The 16,704-nt window shown below is 38.6% G+C and overlaps 1 protein-coding gene across 1 annotated transcript in view; it reads right to left on the bottom strand.

The window, feature by feature from the left end:
* Positions 1-3,685: 3,685 nt before the first annotated feature.
* LOC121860150 (eukaryotic translation initiation factor 3 subunit F-1-like) overlaps positions 3,686-16,704 on the bottom strand; it is a 30,170-nt gene continuing 17,151 nt past the window's right edge. Inside the window, exons 5-7 of the mRNA XM_042357208.1 lie at positions 16,425-16,541; positions 9,999-10,132; positions 3,686-3,883 (exon numbers count right to left, since the gene is read on the bottom strand). Coding sequence (XP_042213142.1) covers positions 3,794-3,883; positions 9,999-10,132; positions 16,425-16,541 — 341 coding nt within the window. The 3' untranslated portion in view covers positions 3,686-3,793. The remainder of the gene's footprint in view (positions 3,884-9,998; positions 10,133-16,424; positions 16,542-16,704) is intronic.

Below are 16,704 nucleotides of genomic sequence, written 5' to 3'. Positions count from 1 at the left end.
AATTTCTTTACATCGGGAACAAAACAGTCATCAAACCAGGAGAGGGACAGTGTAGAGAACATCCACGCCTTACGTGCAGTCAGCCAGTGGACATTTAGCTTGGTCATGTCCATGGTTTTGTAGGCGTGCGGCTTGCGTGCTGTGTGGATCACCGATAACTTGAGCTTACTGGTACCGGAGGCATTGGTGGTAAACAGGACGGTGATGCGTTCCTTCTGCATCTTCCGGCCCCGAATCTTGCTGGCATTCTTTACAACGAAGGACTTGGAAGGTAGCTTTTTCCAGAAAAGACCAGATTCGTCCATGTTAAACACCTGGTCGTCACTGTACTGTCCTTCCTCCATAATCTCACGTAAAAACGGAGGAAATTCCCTAGCCGCAGCACGGTCAGCACACGCTTCTTCACCACCAATGTTTATATTGGTGATCTTGTTCCGGATCTTAAACCTCTGTAACCACCTAGAGGAAGCATTAAGGGGTTTGGGCTCTGTAATTCCCATCTTTCGTGCCACTGCAATGTACAATTCACGTATGACTAATAGAGCGTATGCCTATTGAGTCATGTTCCGTCATACTTGACGCACTCGGCACTGCTGCTAATTTTTTCTGTCTTGGAGTATAACCTGGTTGTGAAAATATTTCTGATCATAGAAGCCACCTGTAGACCTTTGTGATCTCTATGTGCTCCTTTATCTTGGCTGCATCCTTCTTATTGTTCTAATCAGAGATTCATTCACACCATGCTGGCGCCAGCCAAATCAATCCTGCCTTTGCTCCTTTTCTCCAACTCTTGGATGATCTTGCACTTCACACCAGAGCTTAAGGAACGGCTTGTCTTCTTTTGGCTTAGTGTCACGGTCCAGGTAAGGAAAGGTTTCTCTGGGCGGTGGAATCATGGAAGCCATTTTGGCACAATGGATACACGCTGACACGGTCTGGCCTGAGGGGATGAAACTGTCATGGGTTAGTCAAGCGTCGTTTTCCTCCCCTCCCCGGGTGGGCTACCGCCATAACATTTCAAGCCAATTACAGCTAGCAGCAGAGGGGGGTAGGGATGCATGGCCAATCATAGTCTGATACGCTATATGACGCTGTGATAACGCAACAAAGACACATACATCATGAATCCCCACGCGAGGCTTTTCCAGGCGGAGGGAGGAGGAGGGAGAGAGGCTAGGAGTACAGGCAGGCAGGCGGGTGGGGCGACCCAAAATAGGCGGCCACGACACTCTCAGAATGTGAGCAGAGAATGTGGGACCGCGTAAAGCGAGGGTTGACTGTACACATATATGGCTCAATAATTTTTTATTGTTGTATTTTTGTAGAGGGGGGAGGGTGGGGGGTGCCTCGATAAGTCGGAATTTGCGATGACTCGGCAAGGCCGAATTATCACAGGTTTACTGTATTTTGAATTTTTTTTCCAACTATATCTTGAAAGTTTATTATTTTAAACAGTTATATCTTTACATACATTAAATTCATCATTAAAGTGAATCAGAACTGGGTATCTTTAACCAAGGATAAAATACTAGTAAGGATAGTTCACCAAGCACTTGTTTTACTCACAATGCACAGCTCATAACATTACTGTTGTAAACACGCAATATCTGGTGACCTCCGCGTGTGCCTTCGTCTGGTCCCGGGACCAGTGTATCGACAATTATGGTTATTTGTGAAATACCTGTATACGGGTGCACCACCAAAGCTCAAATCTCAAGCAGGGAGCACGTCAGGTATTACAGATATCCCAGAAATAAGAAAACTTTTGATAAAGGTCCGCAAGCACTCTGATAAAATAAATACCACATAAGGCTAGTCAAGAACTTATTTGAAGAGAGTTCATATTTCTTTTGTATTTCCCTAATTCTGAAATATTTGTCAATATCCAGGTATATACAGGAAGGTGAGACATTCATCTTGCTATATGTGGCCAAAATGAACTCTGAACATATTTAATAATGTTGAAAAAATTAAAGTTAAGTAAATCCGTATGTGGATTTCAGGTGTCAACACCGAGGTTGTCTTGGCTTCTATACTATTTATTTTTGGGGAGGACTATGAGAACGTAAGGCATCATTTTGTTATACCTGGCCACAGAAAAGCCTGAACCTTACAAGTATTAAAAAAAAAAAAACATCTGATCACCAGAGGTAGTGTGATGTCATTGAATGAGGCGGAGCTAAAGTTTATGACGTTACAGTGTGTGTCCTTACTGATTTTAGTCCTTGTCCTTAACTTGGGTTGTACCGATGACCAAATTTTTGCTGATACCGATATTCATTTTCAAACCTATACTCCGATATTTTGAAATGGCCGATACTTTGCCAATACCAATACAAATAGAAAATTAATTTTTTTTTAAATTAATAAGCAAGCTAACTATATTTACTACATAACTATCTTCAGTGAGATCAGCTGTGATATGAGGTTAGCAGAAACATAACCTTGTGATCAAGCCAGTTTCATCTGTACAGTACACCACCTTAGTCACCATTCTCACACCAGTCTTCCTTGCAGTTTAAGCACAAGAATTTACTTACTTTTCATGAATATGTGAGGTATAGCAGAGCACAGGTACACCACCGATTTTCCGGCACTCTTGGTTCTAAAGCCTTGCCGGATTACCCATTTTGCTGGACGAACTGAGGTCAGGTAATAATAATTCAACAATCCACCTCTGACCCACTAATTATACACCTCCTGTGTCTCTAAAGCACCTTGGACTGCTAGAAACTTAAATTAAACAAATATTAAATGTAAATTAAAAGTGAAATAGCCATAATTTTCAGCACCATATTACTTTACTGTACACATGTTGTACTCAAATGTATTAAGTTAATTACTAAAAATGTTATGTCTAAAGCAAACTATGTGATGTTTATAGTCAAATTAATCATCATCTTAAAAAAATTCCAGCAATGCAAGTTATATTCTGCTAAGTGTAGCCAGCGATATTTTACAAGATAAAAACTTTAAGCCTGACTTTTCACTTTTATACTCTTCACCACTGATTGGCTCGTTAGCCGCTTGGGCGATCGGTCACGTCTGTTACGCACTGTTGGCAAGTACTGGGCATGCACCGGCTCCTGAATGTATCTGAACCCGCTCCTAAAGCTACAGTACCTTCACCCCAGCTGGGAGGAAGGGGAAGGGGGAGGTGAGGTGTTGACAGTTGTCAGGGAGGGGAGATTACAAAGTGCATAGTTATCAAATAGAAGGAGTTTAAGTTTTCCACTTATAAAATGTCACTGAATTGACTTGGCATAATATAATTTACATTGCTGGAATTCTTGTACAATTCTTTAAGTACAAACATCTCATAGTTTGCTCTAGACTAAATTTTTTAGTACCGGGTAATTAACTTAGTACAACTGAGTACAGATTTGCCCTGTATTTAGGATGGTGTGTGCATGTAAATGAGTGAAAATAGATGAAGAAAGTTGTATAACCTACCCAAAAATGAGTTGAAAAACAACCATAACACCTCACAGCTTGGACCAGCCTGGTGTGTTGCAGTCTAACCTGGCTACAGTGCCATGATTAATCACTATAAAGCATTATTATATCAGTAAACACTAATAGTAACAGTAAATCCAGTGACTTCATCCATTGCCTGACTTCAGAGAAATCAGGCAAGTTTTGAATTCAATGTATATTTACACCACTAGGATAATTAAAAAAATGCTGAGTATTGGCATTAGGGGTTTTATTTTCTAAACAAAATTAACTTCAGATCATGGAGAAGTAATCTTTCATTTTGGTTTCCTTGTTTCTTTAATATAAAATCCAAGATCTACTGTGTTGCTACCAGCATTGTCAGCTTCTCATTCAGACTCACATTGACCTTAGTCAGCTGAGACAAGTAGATGACCATTAGAAGATCCTGCAACAGGAAGAAAATAATTAAAATGATAATACTGAAAAAGAAGGCAGTAAATACTAAAAATGTCCACAAAATAATGAACTGAGAAAAAATTAGTAGAAAGAAGATATGTCCCAGCAGTTACCTGTGCCACACACAAAGATTATTGCTGGCTCCTATAATCAATTCTACACCTGTCATTGCCATTGATGAATTCATTTTCTGCATGAACATAAGAAAGACTGGCAAACAAACTGCCTGAAATACTATTCATGTCGATTGAAAGTGATAACTGATAATGTGGTATGTGCAGTCGGGGCCAAATATTGACTCAATATATGTAGATGTAGGCAGCTATCAAACAGGGAGGTAATACTGCCTGAGAAGATATTGGAAGCACTATATGTTGTCTAATGGTAGACCCTGCTGCCATATGGCATCACAAATATAAATATATATATATATATACCGTATATACCTGTGTATAGCACGAGTTCTTAAGACCAAATTTTTGGGCAAAAAGTTGGGGGTCGACCTCTATACGGGTAATAGTTTCGTTAGGTTGAAAAAAATTTACCAGTAACTACCAGTAAACAATGGAAACGATGCACCAACGCACCACCCGCTGTGAGTGTCGGTACAGTTGCCAGGGCAGATCTCTTGCGTCATCATAGCAAGCCCAAAGTAGCCAAATGCATGGTATGGTATGCACAGGAGTATGTAAAACATAAAGTATTCATTTTTAAAAGTTTATTTATAGATACATAAATTTTTGTTAATTAAATTTGAAACATCAATATGATGCGAGTCATGTATCTGTGTAATAATAATAACAACAATAATAATAATATATGTATGTATATATGTAATGTATGTAATAATGTAATGTAATGTGTGTGTAATAATAATGTAATAATAATGTAATGTATGTATGTATGTATGTGTAATGTGTATGTAATAATGTGTAATAATGGCCAACAATATGTATGTATGTATGTAATATGTGTAATAATAATAATGGCATAATAATAATAATAATAATAATAATATAATAATAATGTGTATGTAATATATATGTATGTGTAATAATAATAATGTCAACAATAATAATGTAATAATAATATGTAATAATATAATAATAATAATAATATTATATATGTATGTAATAATAATAATAATAATAATAATAATAATAATAATATGTATGTATGTAATAATAATAATAATATAATAATAATAATAATAATGTATATGTAATAATAATAATAATAATGTATGTGTATAAAGGTACAGGTTTCATAATATTTGGTAAATTCTTTTAAATATGGGATTATTTTGTGAAAATTCATTACTTTACAATAAAGTTTCATTACCCTGGTACCAAATGTACCTAACGATAAATAATATAGGAATTATGGTGAAATTCATAATGTTGTATTAATGAGGTCGGAGGTGTGCGCTTGGCTCGGGAATGGGGCGGGGGGTGCCTCAGTCCACTAGCCAACCACCCTACATCCCACAAACAATTTACTTACTGTACTAACTTTCATATTTTCTTTCTTTCCTAAGCAAAACAGAGCAATGAAATGATATTTCCACAACTTTTATGGTGTCTTACGTAAAAAACATTGCACCAGACCTGAATTCTGAATATTTGACTGCGAAATTTAAAATAGAAATACACACGAATTTAACCTGATAACTACGATACACATTCTCGAATGATAAGAGGAGGAGTATGACATACATTCTGGAATTCAGAGTGTTGTAAATGTAGCGCGTGAAAATTTTTATATCTCGCTGGGTCAAGTATAGGATGTTAACACTCGCCAGTTTCTTGGGTCCCTTCACTGAGACGTACGTTTTCTCTAGCCTCCATTTCAGAAACTTCAAAAAATCCCATATATAATACTGTACCTACTTATAGCTGAAACATTCAAGATCTATTGAGTGATGTTGAAAGTTTCAACAAAATTTACTTTTAGTGAAAATGTCAAATAGTCATGTGTTCGGGTAGGCAATAGGGGTGAGAACCCTTTTTCTTCCCGATGAGAGACTGGCGGCCAAACTAAGGGAAGTACAGGGGGTCCCCGGGTTACGAACTGGTTCCGTTCCTGAGGACGATCTTAAGTCGGAACACACGCCATATGCATACCGTACTTACAATACAATGTATATAATCCCACGATACCATAGCCTAAGTCCTTATGTGCACCTAAAATTACTTAATTTAAGACAAAAGAAGAAATAGAATGACAAAATACAGTAAATGAAAGTAAAAAATAAGTCATCAGGTAAATAAAATACAGTATACCGTAGTCTCGATTTACGTGGCACCTGGCCAGATCGGGAATTATTAGTTACGCGGTACATTCCATCATTTACACGGGAAGCGGAGCGGCCAGGGTGCGCGCTAGGTCGCCCAGTCAACAAAACATTACCGAGTTCTTCACCGCCACCCACCACAGCCAGCCCAAGTCAGTGATAGTGAGGATATGGACTTTGAGGGGTTTGACAGAGGCCCTGCAAGCCTCTGTGGTGGATAGTGATACAGGTGAGGGCCAATAATCTGCCCTCTGCTTCGGAACCAACCCCCCATCCCCGTGTGCCCAGCCATCTCTTCAGCTAACCATCCCATCTATTGTTAAAATAATAAACAACTCCTGATTTATGTACTGTACAGCCCTGTAAATGTATTCAACGCATATTATATCATTATGTCTAAATCAAATGTAAGTCTGTATATTTTCAGCCACCGGCTGCAACTCTATTAATAAACCGTTTATTAATATTATTGTTATTTTATTAAGTGTTAAAAAACCTAATATTATTGATATTTCTCTTAAATATTAATTGTGTGTGCATACCATCATAAAATTAAGAAGTTATTTTTACTACAACGTACGTATTGTGTCGGAAAAAGGGTAGTCTGGGGTTTGCCCCAGTCTCTATTTCAATTAATCCCATATGTTCTGTTATTTCGTTTACGTGTTTCTCGTTTTATGCGGACCTCCACGGGTTTAATTGACCGTGTAAACCGAGACTATACTGTATGTCAATTTCAAGTTTAACCCAAGTTCATATCGGCGGCCGTTTGTAAGTCGGGGACCTCTCCTGTACTGGACTCATATTTGGTTTCCACATTCTGTCTTTTAATCCACTAGAGTTAAAATGATGCTCGGGGAAAATCAATACAGCTGCTCCTCGACTTACGATGGGGTTAGGGACCCAAATCTAGGTCGTAAGTCGAATTGGTCATATAAGTTGAAAATGCTTAAATAATACATAGAAAATCTAAAATGGGTGTCTCTTTTTCTTCTCAGCACCACAAAACTCTCACTTTTAAGCTTACCAGCCATTTTAAAGTGAATTACAAATGAAAATTTTATCAGTACACAGCGCAATCATTAACGCCGGGACTTGAAAATACGTAATTTGACAAAAGTTTGGTACGACTGAGGCGGTCGTATGTCTGGGTGGTCCTAAGTCGAGGAGTGGCCGTATACGTGTTTTTGAGAGCACCGAGGGGTTGAACTGCGAATCACTCTACCAGCTATCAGGTTAAGAACGCAAAATTGTAATTTGTGAATTATAAAGACTCCACTGTATCTCATTTATCAATTCTAGTCTCCTTATCTCTCTCCCTGTCCTGCCCTTAATGTACAGTGTCTACATTGCCTGTGTAAGCACAATTTACTATTCTCTCCTACATCCTCACATGCAGCTACATATCATGACAGTGAACCCCTCTCAGATAAATACATTCCACCAATCCACTATTTACGCCTACAGCCTTCTATACCATTCTGAACACCCTATACAATTTTCTGGTAACCCTAGATGCAACCCTCAAGTAATTCACCTTTGTCCATATTTCACTGGCCTAAGTTAAGGCAGGCAGTATTATACACCTATAGTTCCTTTACCTTCAAGCTCATGTTCTTTCCATCCCAAATGCAGGCAACCCCCAGGTTAAGGAAGGAATGTGTACTTGAAAATGTTTCCATATCGTGGATTACCGTAACGATGGACCAATTTCCCCATTGACTCCCACTATATAATTAGAGATGCTTTCCCATGGACATACTTTTGGCAAAAATACATAATACAAGTACACACATGAATGAAAATAAAAATTTATGAAAACATACATTGATTATTTCATGATGTATCATGATAATACATGCACACAGCACTTGAATTAAACTCAACAGAAACAATATTGAGTGGTGGTGCAATCAGAAGTACTGGGAGTTACTTCCTTAAAATATCAAGTTTAATGTCGAACATAATTCCTTTACGGGATCTTTTAGCACCACTGCTTTCACTTGAACCTGATGGCCTCTTTCCACTTATCTTGAATAAGGGTAAACAGTAACACAGTCCTGAACACAGACGCTAAACCAAACAAACCGGGGTTGGAAATCAAACTGAGCATCATTGGCGTGGGTATGCGCAACATTCTCCACCGTATTGTGGCAACCAGCAAGATATCAACACAAAATAAATTTGATAATTTCGGTGAAATTTTTTGTTCTATATCGTGATTTTTTTTAACTAAAAAATTTACCCCAATTCCCTAAGGGAGAATTTCTTGGCCTTACCCTAAATTTATTGGTCATACAGGTGTACCCCGATAACCGATGCATATAGAGACTGGGAAAAGACATTGGTTAGTGAATCAATGGTTATCGAAGCAATTATTCCCTTAACAACATAACAAATTCAGGGGATGAGGAACTGGCCAACCTCCAAAAACTCTCATCTACCCTATCTCTGTCGTGCACACTGGCAAGCAGGAAAATAGAGCAGATAATACTGTATAAAGCAAGCATAATTAGCTTGGCAGGTAAATAAGCAATGTAAAGCATAAATTCAGACTCATTTACCTGAGTTGAGGATGGGCCATCACCACTCTTATTACACATTATCACATCACATCAGCTGCCCCTAAGAGGAACCATCACTGGAGCACTTTGGCATGATTGCATAACACACTAAGTTGGAAATAACGCAAAAACACAAAGTCAGAGACACATGGCAAGTGTAAACAAAAGCAAAGGTGGCAGGAATGAAAAAGAGGCAGCACGAAGCGCCCCCTTGTAGAAAGAATTCGCCCCACGCTTACGCCCACCGAATTCAAAACAGCTCTGCCCCTCTTCTCCCGATCGTTGGATATCTGGGGTTTCAATGAAACTGGCGGGGTATTTCCCCTATACAGTGGTCCCCCGGTTAACGAGATTTCGGTTAACGAGTTACCTTCCATAAGATTCTTAACTTCGGTTAACGAGTTTCTTACGAGCCGACATGAACATGTTTTCGCTTGCATTTGGCGGTTCACCAGCTGTAGTATTAGTCCGCCAATACAGTAATCGGTTCTAGGGCTTAAATTCCTTACCACTTTAGCAAATATCAAGAAGTTTATACTATTCAATAATTTTAAAAATTTTATATTAAATTTTTTAGTCATTTTAACAATTTTTTAACATAATTGAAGGTAGGGTCACTAGTTTGTGGCACGCCATCCAGCCTCACAACACACCATACAGGCGTCAGTCTTTGTGTCTTTTCAGTGGAGGTAACATCTTGCTTGAGACTCTCTTCAACTAAATGCTTTTATCTGTGTTTGCAAGCACTTTATTGGTCATTTTGAAATTTATTTTACATATTGACAATATATACTGCAGTGCAGTGTTGATTTAAAGAAAATAATCTTGAATTACACCAAGAGAACTAAAATTTTATGGGTGAAACGGTGCCATGGGGTGACTTCTCTTCCACCCCAATGCCTTCTCTTCTCCCTTCTCCTCCACCCCCATTCTAATTCCCATCATCATCATCATCCAGGAGCCTTCTACATACACACCTCAAAGTAAGTGTACTTTTCTACCTTTTTTGTTGAATTTAGGCAATTTTCGGTGAGCTGGAACCAATTACCCAAAAACCCATTGAAACAATGGTTTTGGTTAACGAGCAAACTTCTAGAACGGATTGTGCTCATTAACCGAGGGACCACTGTATGTAATTACGATCAACTGTAATTCACTCATATCCTGGTCAATTATACTGTTAAAATTCTTGTTACTTTGCAAACATCGAATAACAACTCAATCACACAAGAAATATTATTAAGTACCTTCATGTTGGTGTTCAGCATTTCTTCAAAGTCATGGGCAGACATCTTGGGAACCTGGTTTACCATCCTGGTCAACTCGCGGCCAATGTAATTATCAGCTGGTACTTTTCCACTTAGGACATCATCAACGTAGGCTGAAGAGAAACACACCCATTTAATTATTAAGGTATAATTTATCCCATGTAATAGCTTTCTGCCCTAATCAATACAAGAAACTGAGAGGGGGGATACAGTAAAGTGAAAGAAGAGAGATCCTCCTCCCAAGAACCCCTTTAAGTTACTGTAAATATATTTTTAAATTTAAGTTTTAAAGACTGATGAAAATGTAAGCAATGCAAAGTTCTAGTTCAAGGAAGGTGACTACTGCATTCTGTACAGAGGAATATGGGGAAGGAAGGTGTGATATACATGTATGAGGGAGTCAGTTTAAGGAAGGTGACTACTGCATTCTGTACAGAGGAATATGGGGAAGGAAGGTGTGATATACATGTACAGTATGAAGGAGTCAGTTTACAAACAGTAACCATAAACAACTCTGTGACTTTCATTAAAAAAATGTACACACGATCAAAAAAGTATCTCTGCACATTGAGTTTGATGATTTCCTAAACTATCAATACATCTACGTTGCAATGGAGAGCCACAGCCAGGTATTGTTGTGCCCTGGGCAAGTTTCACAAACGGTGCCTCTTCTTTTGTTCTTGGCCTAAAAGAAATTGTCAAAACAAATATGGAAATTTTTAGCCTAAGCTGATAACTTTACTGGTAATAGTTTATGGTGTATAATATAAAAGATCTGTATTAAGCCACTAGGCCCACATCTGTCAAAAAGCAAACCTCACACACTAATGTTCAAGACACTGAGCCAGTGAACATGTGTCTGATTATGTTTACAGAAGTTGAAGACATGAACTGACAGCCGGCTTTGCACTTAAATATATTAAAAATAGAAAAAATAATAGGAATAAAATCAGATAAAATAAAAAATCAATAAATTGTATTATTTGAAAATGGCATATCATAAGACTGAAAATTGTTATCAAAGAAGTAATTTGCCAAAATTTCAGTAACATGTTAGGACAAGAAGACCTGTCCTTGACATTCGGAGTGTGCCCCTCCTGCCCTACAACACTGCTGTAACGTAACAACCACCATAAACCACACTATACATTATTCGCAAGATTTATCCATTTTCTTCTGAATGTGCATATAATAACAATACAGTACTTACTACGCCATTTTGCCATATCCATTGTCTGTGGTGTCAGATGCACAGATACTTCTTTGATCATGTGCAACTGGTATATTTATATTTTTCTTTGGTCATCCCCTCTTAGGGAATATGGGGAGACTTTCGTCGTGGCCCTCGACATCTCCAAAGCATTTGACAGGGTATGGCACAAGTCTTTGCTTTCTAAACTTCCCTCTTATGGTTTCTCTCCCCCACTTTGTTCTCTAATTTCTAGCTTCCCTGAGAACTGATCCATGGCAGTCGTTGTCGACGGATCGATTTCTCGCTCTTTCTCTACCAATAGTGGTGTCCCACAGGGTTCTGTTCTTTCACCCAATCCCTTCCTTCTTTTTATCAATGATTTACTTCACACGACGACTAATTCTGTCCATTCTTACGCTGATGATTCTACTCTTCACTCTTCTTCACATTTTCCCCTTCCCCCTAATTCTCAAACTAGATTTGTTTCAAGAGCCGATATCATTACATCTATCAATGCAGATCTGTGCAGCATCTCTGAATGGGGAGGTAGAAACTTGGTTAATTCAATAGTAATAAAACTCAGTACCCTGTATTTACCAATTACACCATCCAAATTAGATGATCTCCCACCAATCACATTTCAGGATGCTACCATTCTGCCACATTCTAAAATAGATATGCTAACCTCACCATTTCCTCTAATATGCCATGGGAGCCACACATACACAACATTGCTAAAGCTGCCTCCCGAAAGCTGGGAATGCTGTACAGATGCCGTAGCTACTTCACTCCTGAGCAGTTGATTCAAGTATACAAGGGATTCTTTTGTCCTAACTTGGAGTACTGCTCTCATATCTGGGGTGGCTCCTCCTCTGTCCAACTGTTAGATGGGGTGGAATCAAAGGCATTTCGTCTCATTAACTACTCCTTTAATTGATAATCTTTCTTCACCTTCTCTTTGCCACAATGTTGCTTCACTCTCTCTCTTACAGGTACTTTAACGGGCGATATTAAGTGGATTTGGCAAGGTCGTGAGCTCGTAACACCCGTCTTGCCCGCGGCACCCACAGTTTCTCTGTTGATGTCGGTCACACTAGAATGACCCGTTATAATAAATCCTTCTCTGCTCACACAGCCTAACTATGGAATACTCTGCCTTCTTCTGTGTTTCCATACTCATACAATCTGTCTCACTTCAAAAAGATGGTTTTCTGGCATCTTCGCGGTGTAGATAATATAATCTTTATCTTTTCTATTTTTAACTTCTTTTTACTCTTATTTTTTACCCCCCCGAGGCCCCATTGTGAGTCGGTGACCTGTGCCCGGGTGGACTATTCCCAGAGAGAAAAAGGTAAATCATAGGTATACACATGAATATTTAACCCATTTATAAGACCGCATCAGTTTTTCTGCTTAAAATAGAGTAAAGACAAAATACCTGTACTGTAGTTTAAAATTTTACATATTGAGCAGTATGCTGAAAGATCAAATCCATATCCATTTTTGGAGATCATATTGTTCATATTTTTTATATATTAGATGAATGGCACTCAATATGTGGTACCAGTACTGAGCATTAGTGGTACCAAAAGACCCTTGATGTGGTACAAACTAACCTGTACATTTAACTCCTGTAACAATCCCTCATCTACTTCAAAAATTTTTAAGGCAAATTAAATTATTATGAAAACAAAACAAAAAACAAATAGTTAATACTAAATCATCTAGGAGTTATGACAAAAGGAAAAAAGTTTGAATGGTATCAATATAGATGAAAATGAGAAGAAATTAAGACAGATTTTGTATCAGTACACAAAAATATGTCTGACATAAACACAAGCACAGATCTCCTATAATCTACACTGACACCGACAGTAATTAATATAACAGGTAAACTGCTTCAATATAGATATACTGTACTTGTAAAAAAATTTTTATGGAAATTAAACTATAAAGTTGTCCCTCACAATTAATAACACACACACATTCCTGAAGAATCACTGTTAAAAAAAGCAGCATTTGCAAACTAATGTCGTTATGGAAAATAAGGAAAAGTGTTACTGTATAACCCCATTCACCATACCCCCTACTACCTGCATACATCTAAAAAAAACTACAGAGACAACTCACTAGTGTTCCACTCATATTTTTCATTTTCAATGTCCCAAGTGTTTCTACAAATCAATCTAATGTTTGATCCTTACACTTTGTAAAACTGACAGAGAGATTGTGTCCATCAACAATAATTTCCTTAACATCTTTTTCTGCAATTCATGTCATATCTGTTGGAGTTCTTACACACTTGGGGGTCACACTGCTGTTTTTTGAACAAAGATATTCTTGCAGGAAAAGCTGTGCCCACTTAAAACAAACACCATGGGTGTACAGGTGCACCATGTTTCACCCCAATCCCCAACACTTTGCAGCTGAAGTACAGTTGGCTGCACTCCTGACTTTACCATTTAACATTGCCAATCTCCTCTCCCCCTGAGGTATGAACCCTGAACTCGAGTGTGAATTCAAAGCATTCACTAGTTAGCGAGTGTGTGTGTGTGTGTGTGTGCAGAGAACAGCGTCGTGACCTGTACATTGCTTTCATTGACCTGACCAAGGCCTTCGACTCGATCAACAGGGAAGCCCTCTGGTGGACCCTCAGTCATTTTGGCTGCCCCAAAAAATTCATCGCCAATGAGGCAACTCCACGATGCCATGAATGGCAGTGTCCTGCACACTGGCACCCAGTCTGAGTTCTTCCCCATCCAAATGTGGGTTAAACAAGGGTGTGTACTGGCACCAACTCTCTTTTCCATTTTCTTGGCTGCCTTCCTTACTCGTGCCAGTGGTAATTTAGCCGGTAGGGTGGACATCGAGTACCGTGTGAAAGGTCTTTTCAACATAAGACGACTCCAGGCAGGAACAAAGGTGTCGGCAGCATGCATTACTGAACTTCAGTATGCAGACAATCTCACTCTTGTTGTTCACACTGAACACGACCTACAGGAGATCCTGAACACCTACACAGATGCGTATGCACACTTCGACCTCGAGGTGAGTGTACGTAAGACTCAGATTCTCTTTCAGCCTGCCCCTGGTTGAGACACACCTCCACCATCCAGCCAGTTTAACAGTACTACCCTCTCTAATGTTACCCACTTTCGGTAACTCGGCTCCCACCTGTCCACCACCGTGGACATCGATGAAGAGATTCAGCATCAGATCAGATGTGCATCTCAAGCCTTTGGCAGACTCCGAAATCATGTCTTCAACTATAGGGAGCTCAAATTATCTACAAAGTTACACATATATCGAGAAGTGGTCCACCCCGCCCTGCTATATAGGGAGTAATGGGTTACATACAGGAGGCACCTCAAGGCACTTGAAAACTTTCACCAACGTAATCTACGTTCCATCCTCCGAGTTCGCTGGGAAGACAGAAGAACAAATGCCAGCATCCTTACTGACACCAACTGTGGAAACATCGAGGCTACCATTATCCATGAACACCTACACTGGACTGGTCATGTTACCCGCATGGACAACAGTAGACTGCCAAAGCAGCTACTTTACAGTCGCCTAATGAATAGTAAATGTAACACTGGTGGGCAACTGAAAAGGTAAAAGGTATAAGGATAGTCTCAAGACAAACCTGAAAAAGTGCCAAACCGACCCTCTCACCTGGGACTCGATTACTCCATACTGTAACGCTTGGAGGAGCACCACACGAGAAGGTGTCAACACTTTTGAGTTAGCCTGACTGCAAACCGAGGCAGACAAGCGCCAACGCCAGAAAGACGCTGTTGCCGCCCCTCCCGCACTTGATGTAGCCCTCCACATGTGCAACATCTGTGAACTCTGCCGGTCCCCGTATCGGCCTCCAAGCCCTGGGTTAGGGTGCTGTTGGAAGTACCACCCCCCCCCCACACACACGGGAATAGAAAAAAAAATCCAAAACTAATAATTATAATAAAAAAATAAATAAAAAATGGCCGTCTCTTAATTAACTTTAATATCTAGGTTCTAGGCGTAACCAAAAAAAAAAAGTTTAGTAAATCAAAAGGGGATAAAAATAAATAAAGTAAACCTTTAAGAATGTAATTAAATTAAATACTAACACAATAAAGAGACTCGTAGGCTGTCACAACAAATTGACTCACTATCAAAACTTTTAAGACACAAATGATACTAAAACATCGAAACATCAAAAGAACTGCTTAAACATATAGAATAAAAATAAAACACTGGATTATGTTAACACTGCATAAACATATAAAATAACTAACACTGAAATTATCTATCGTGAATCAATTTAATAGCTGCGCCAAACACCAACTAAGCGCTCTACGGCGTGGGTGCTTAGCCATGCGACGCTCTGGTACGGGACGGAAACGTTTCGGTCTAGAAAATACGCGCAATAATAATGAGATGCGTTCCCAAGTGTGACCTTTTCATATCTTTTGTGTGGCTTTTTACCCTCTTTTCTCCCCAAAACAATACAATTAATGAAAATTACAAACTATATTCTTTAAATAATGTTTCTGAATGCACCTTATACAATATAAATGAACAATAATATGGTCAAACAAGAGATTGGACGCCATTATTTTCGTTTGTGTTTACAGTTGGGAGTCCGGGACGATAGTTCTACACGAGAAAATGAAGAAAATAAGACCCTGGTTGTAGCTGTAGTAAATTTAATGTAAAAAAATTAATATATATGTTTTAAGTAATGTAAAGAAAAAAAGAATTCTGAACATATATTACACAAACTTGGAGACAGGACACAGGCTTGTCGTACTCCCTGTCTAACTGTGAACCAATTAGTTAGTTCATTTATTTACTAACACTGCAGCTTCTTGTTGCCAGTAATGTCTCCTTCATTAATGCCTAGTTTTCCAAGATCTCTCTAAGTTTATTGTGCTTTATCTTATCAAAAGCTTTTTTCAAAATCAACAGAGCAGATATAAAAATTTCTCTCAAAATTCTCAAACCAAACATAGCTTCTCTTGTTCCTTTTCCCTTTCTATAACCGTTTTGCTCATCAGATAATTACCTTTCTATTCTAAACTTTATTCTACTTAAAATTATGTTTAATAAAACGTTACAGGCACGACATGAAGCAAAACAAGTATTAATGAATAAATGGGATAATAACATTCACATTTTCATATTTAAGTCAAGGCCATGTTAGCCTTCATATACTGTACAGTACTTACAGATGAGAGTCTCAAGTGTTGCCTCCATGTTCTGGGTTGCTTCAGAAATTTGATGCAGGTCAGTCGTGGGATCCACTAGACGCTGCCTACTGTATTTGCTCTTCTGGGTGGCATTTGCTGAAGAAAAAATATATCTGAATTATTGTCAAGCACTTGATTTCAAATTCCAAGGTTCCCTATCAATTATCTATTTCATAAACGCTTTGTGAGACGTTCTGAATTCTGTAAGGGAGATACAATGACAAATTTATAAATACTATATGTTTATGATGACCAACGA

Source organism: Homarus americanus, unplaced genomic scaffold (assembly GCF_018991925.1).
Source record: "Homarus americanus isolate GMGI-L3 unplaced genomic scaffold, GMGI_Hamer_2.0 scaffold5831, whole genome shotgun sequence".
Classification (NCBI taxonomy): domain Eukaryota; kingdom Metazoa; phylum Arthropoda; class Malacostraca; order Decapoda; family Nephropidae; genus Homarus; species Homarus americanus.
The sequence above is the reverse complement of the archived record's forward strand: the minus strand, read 5'-3'. Positions and strand labels throughout refer to the sequence as shown.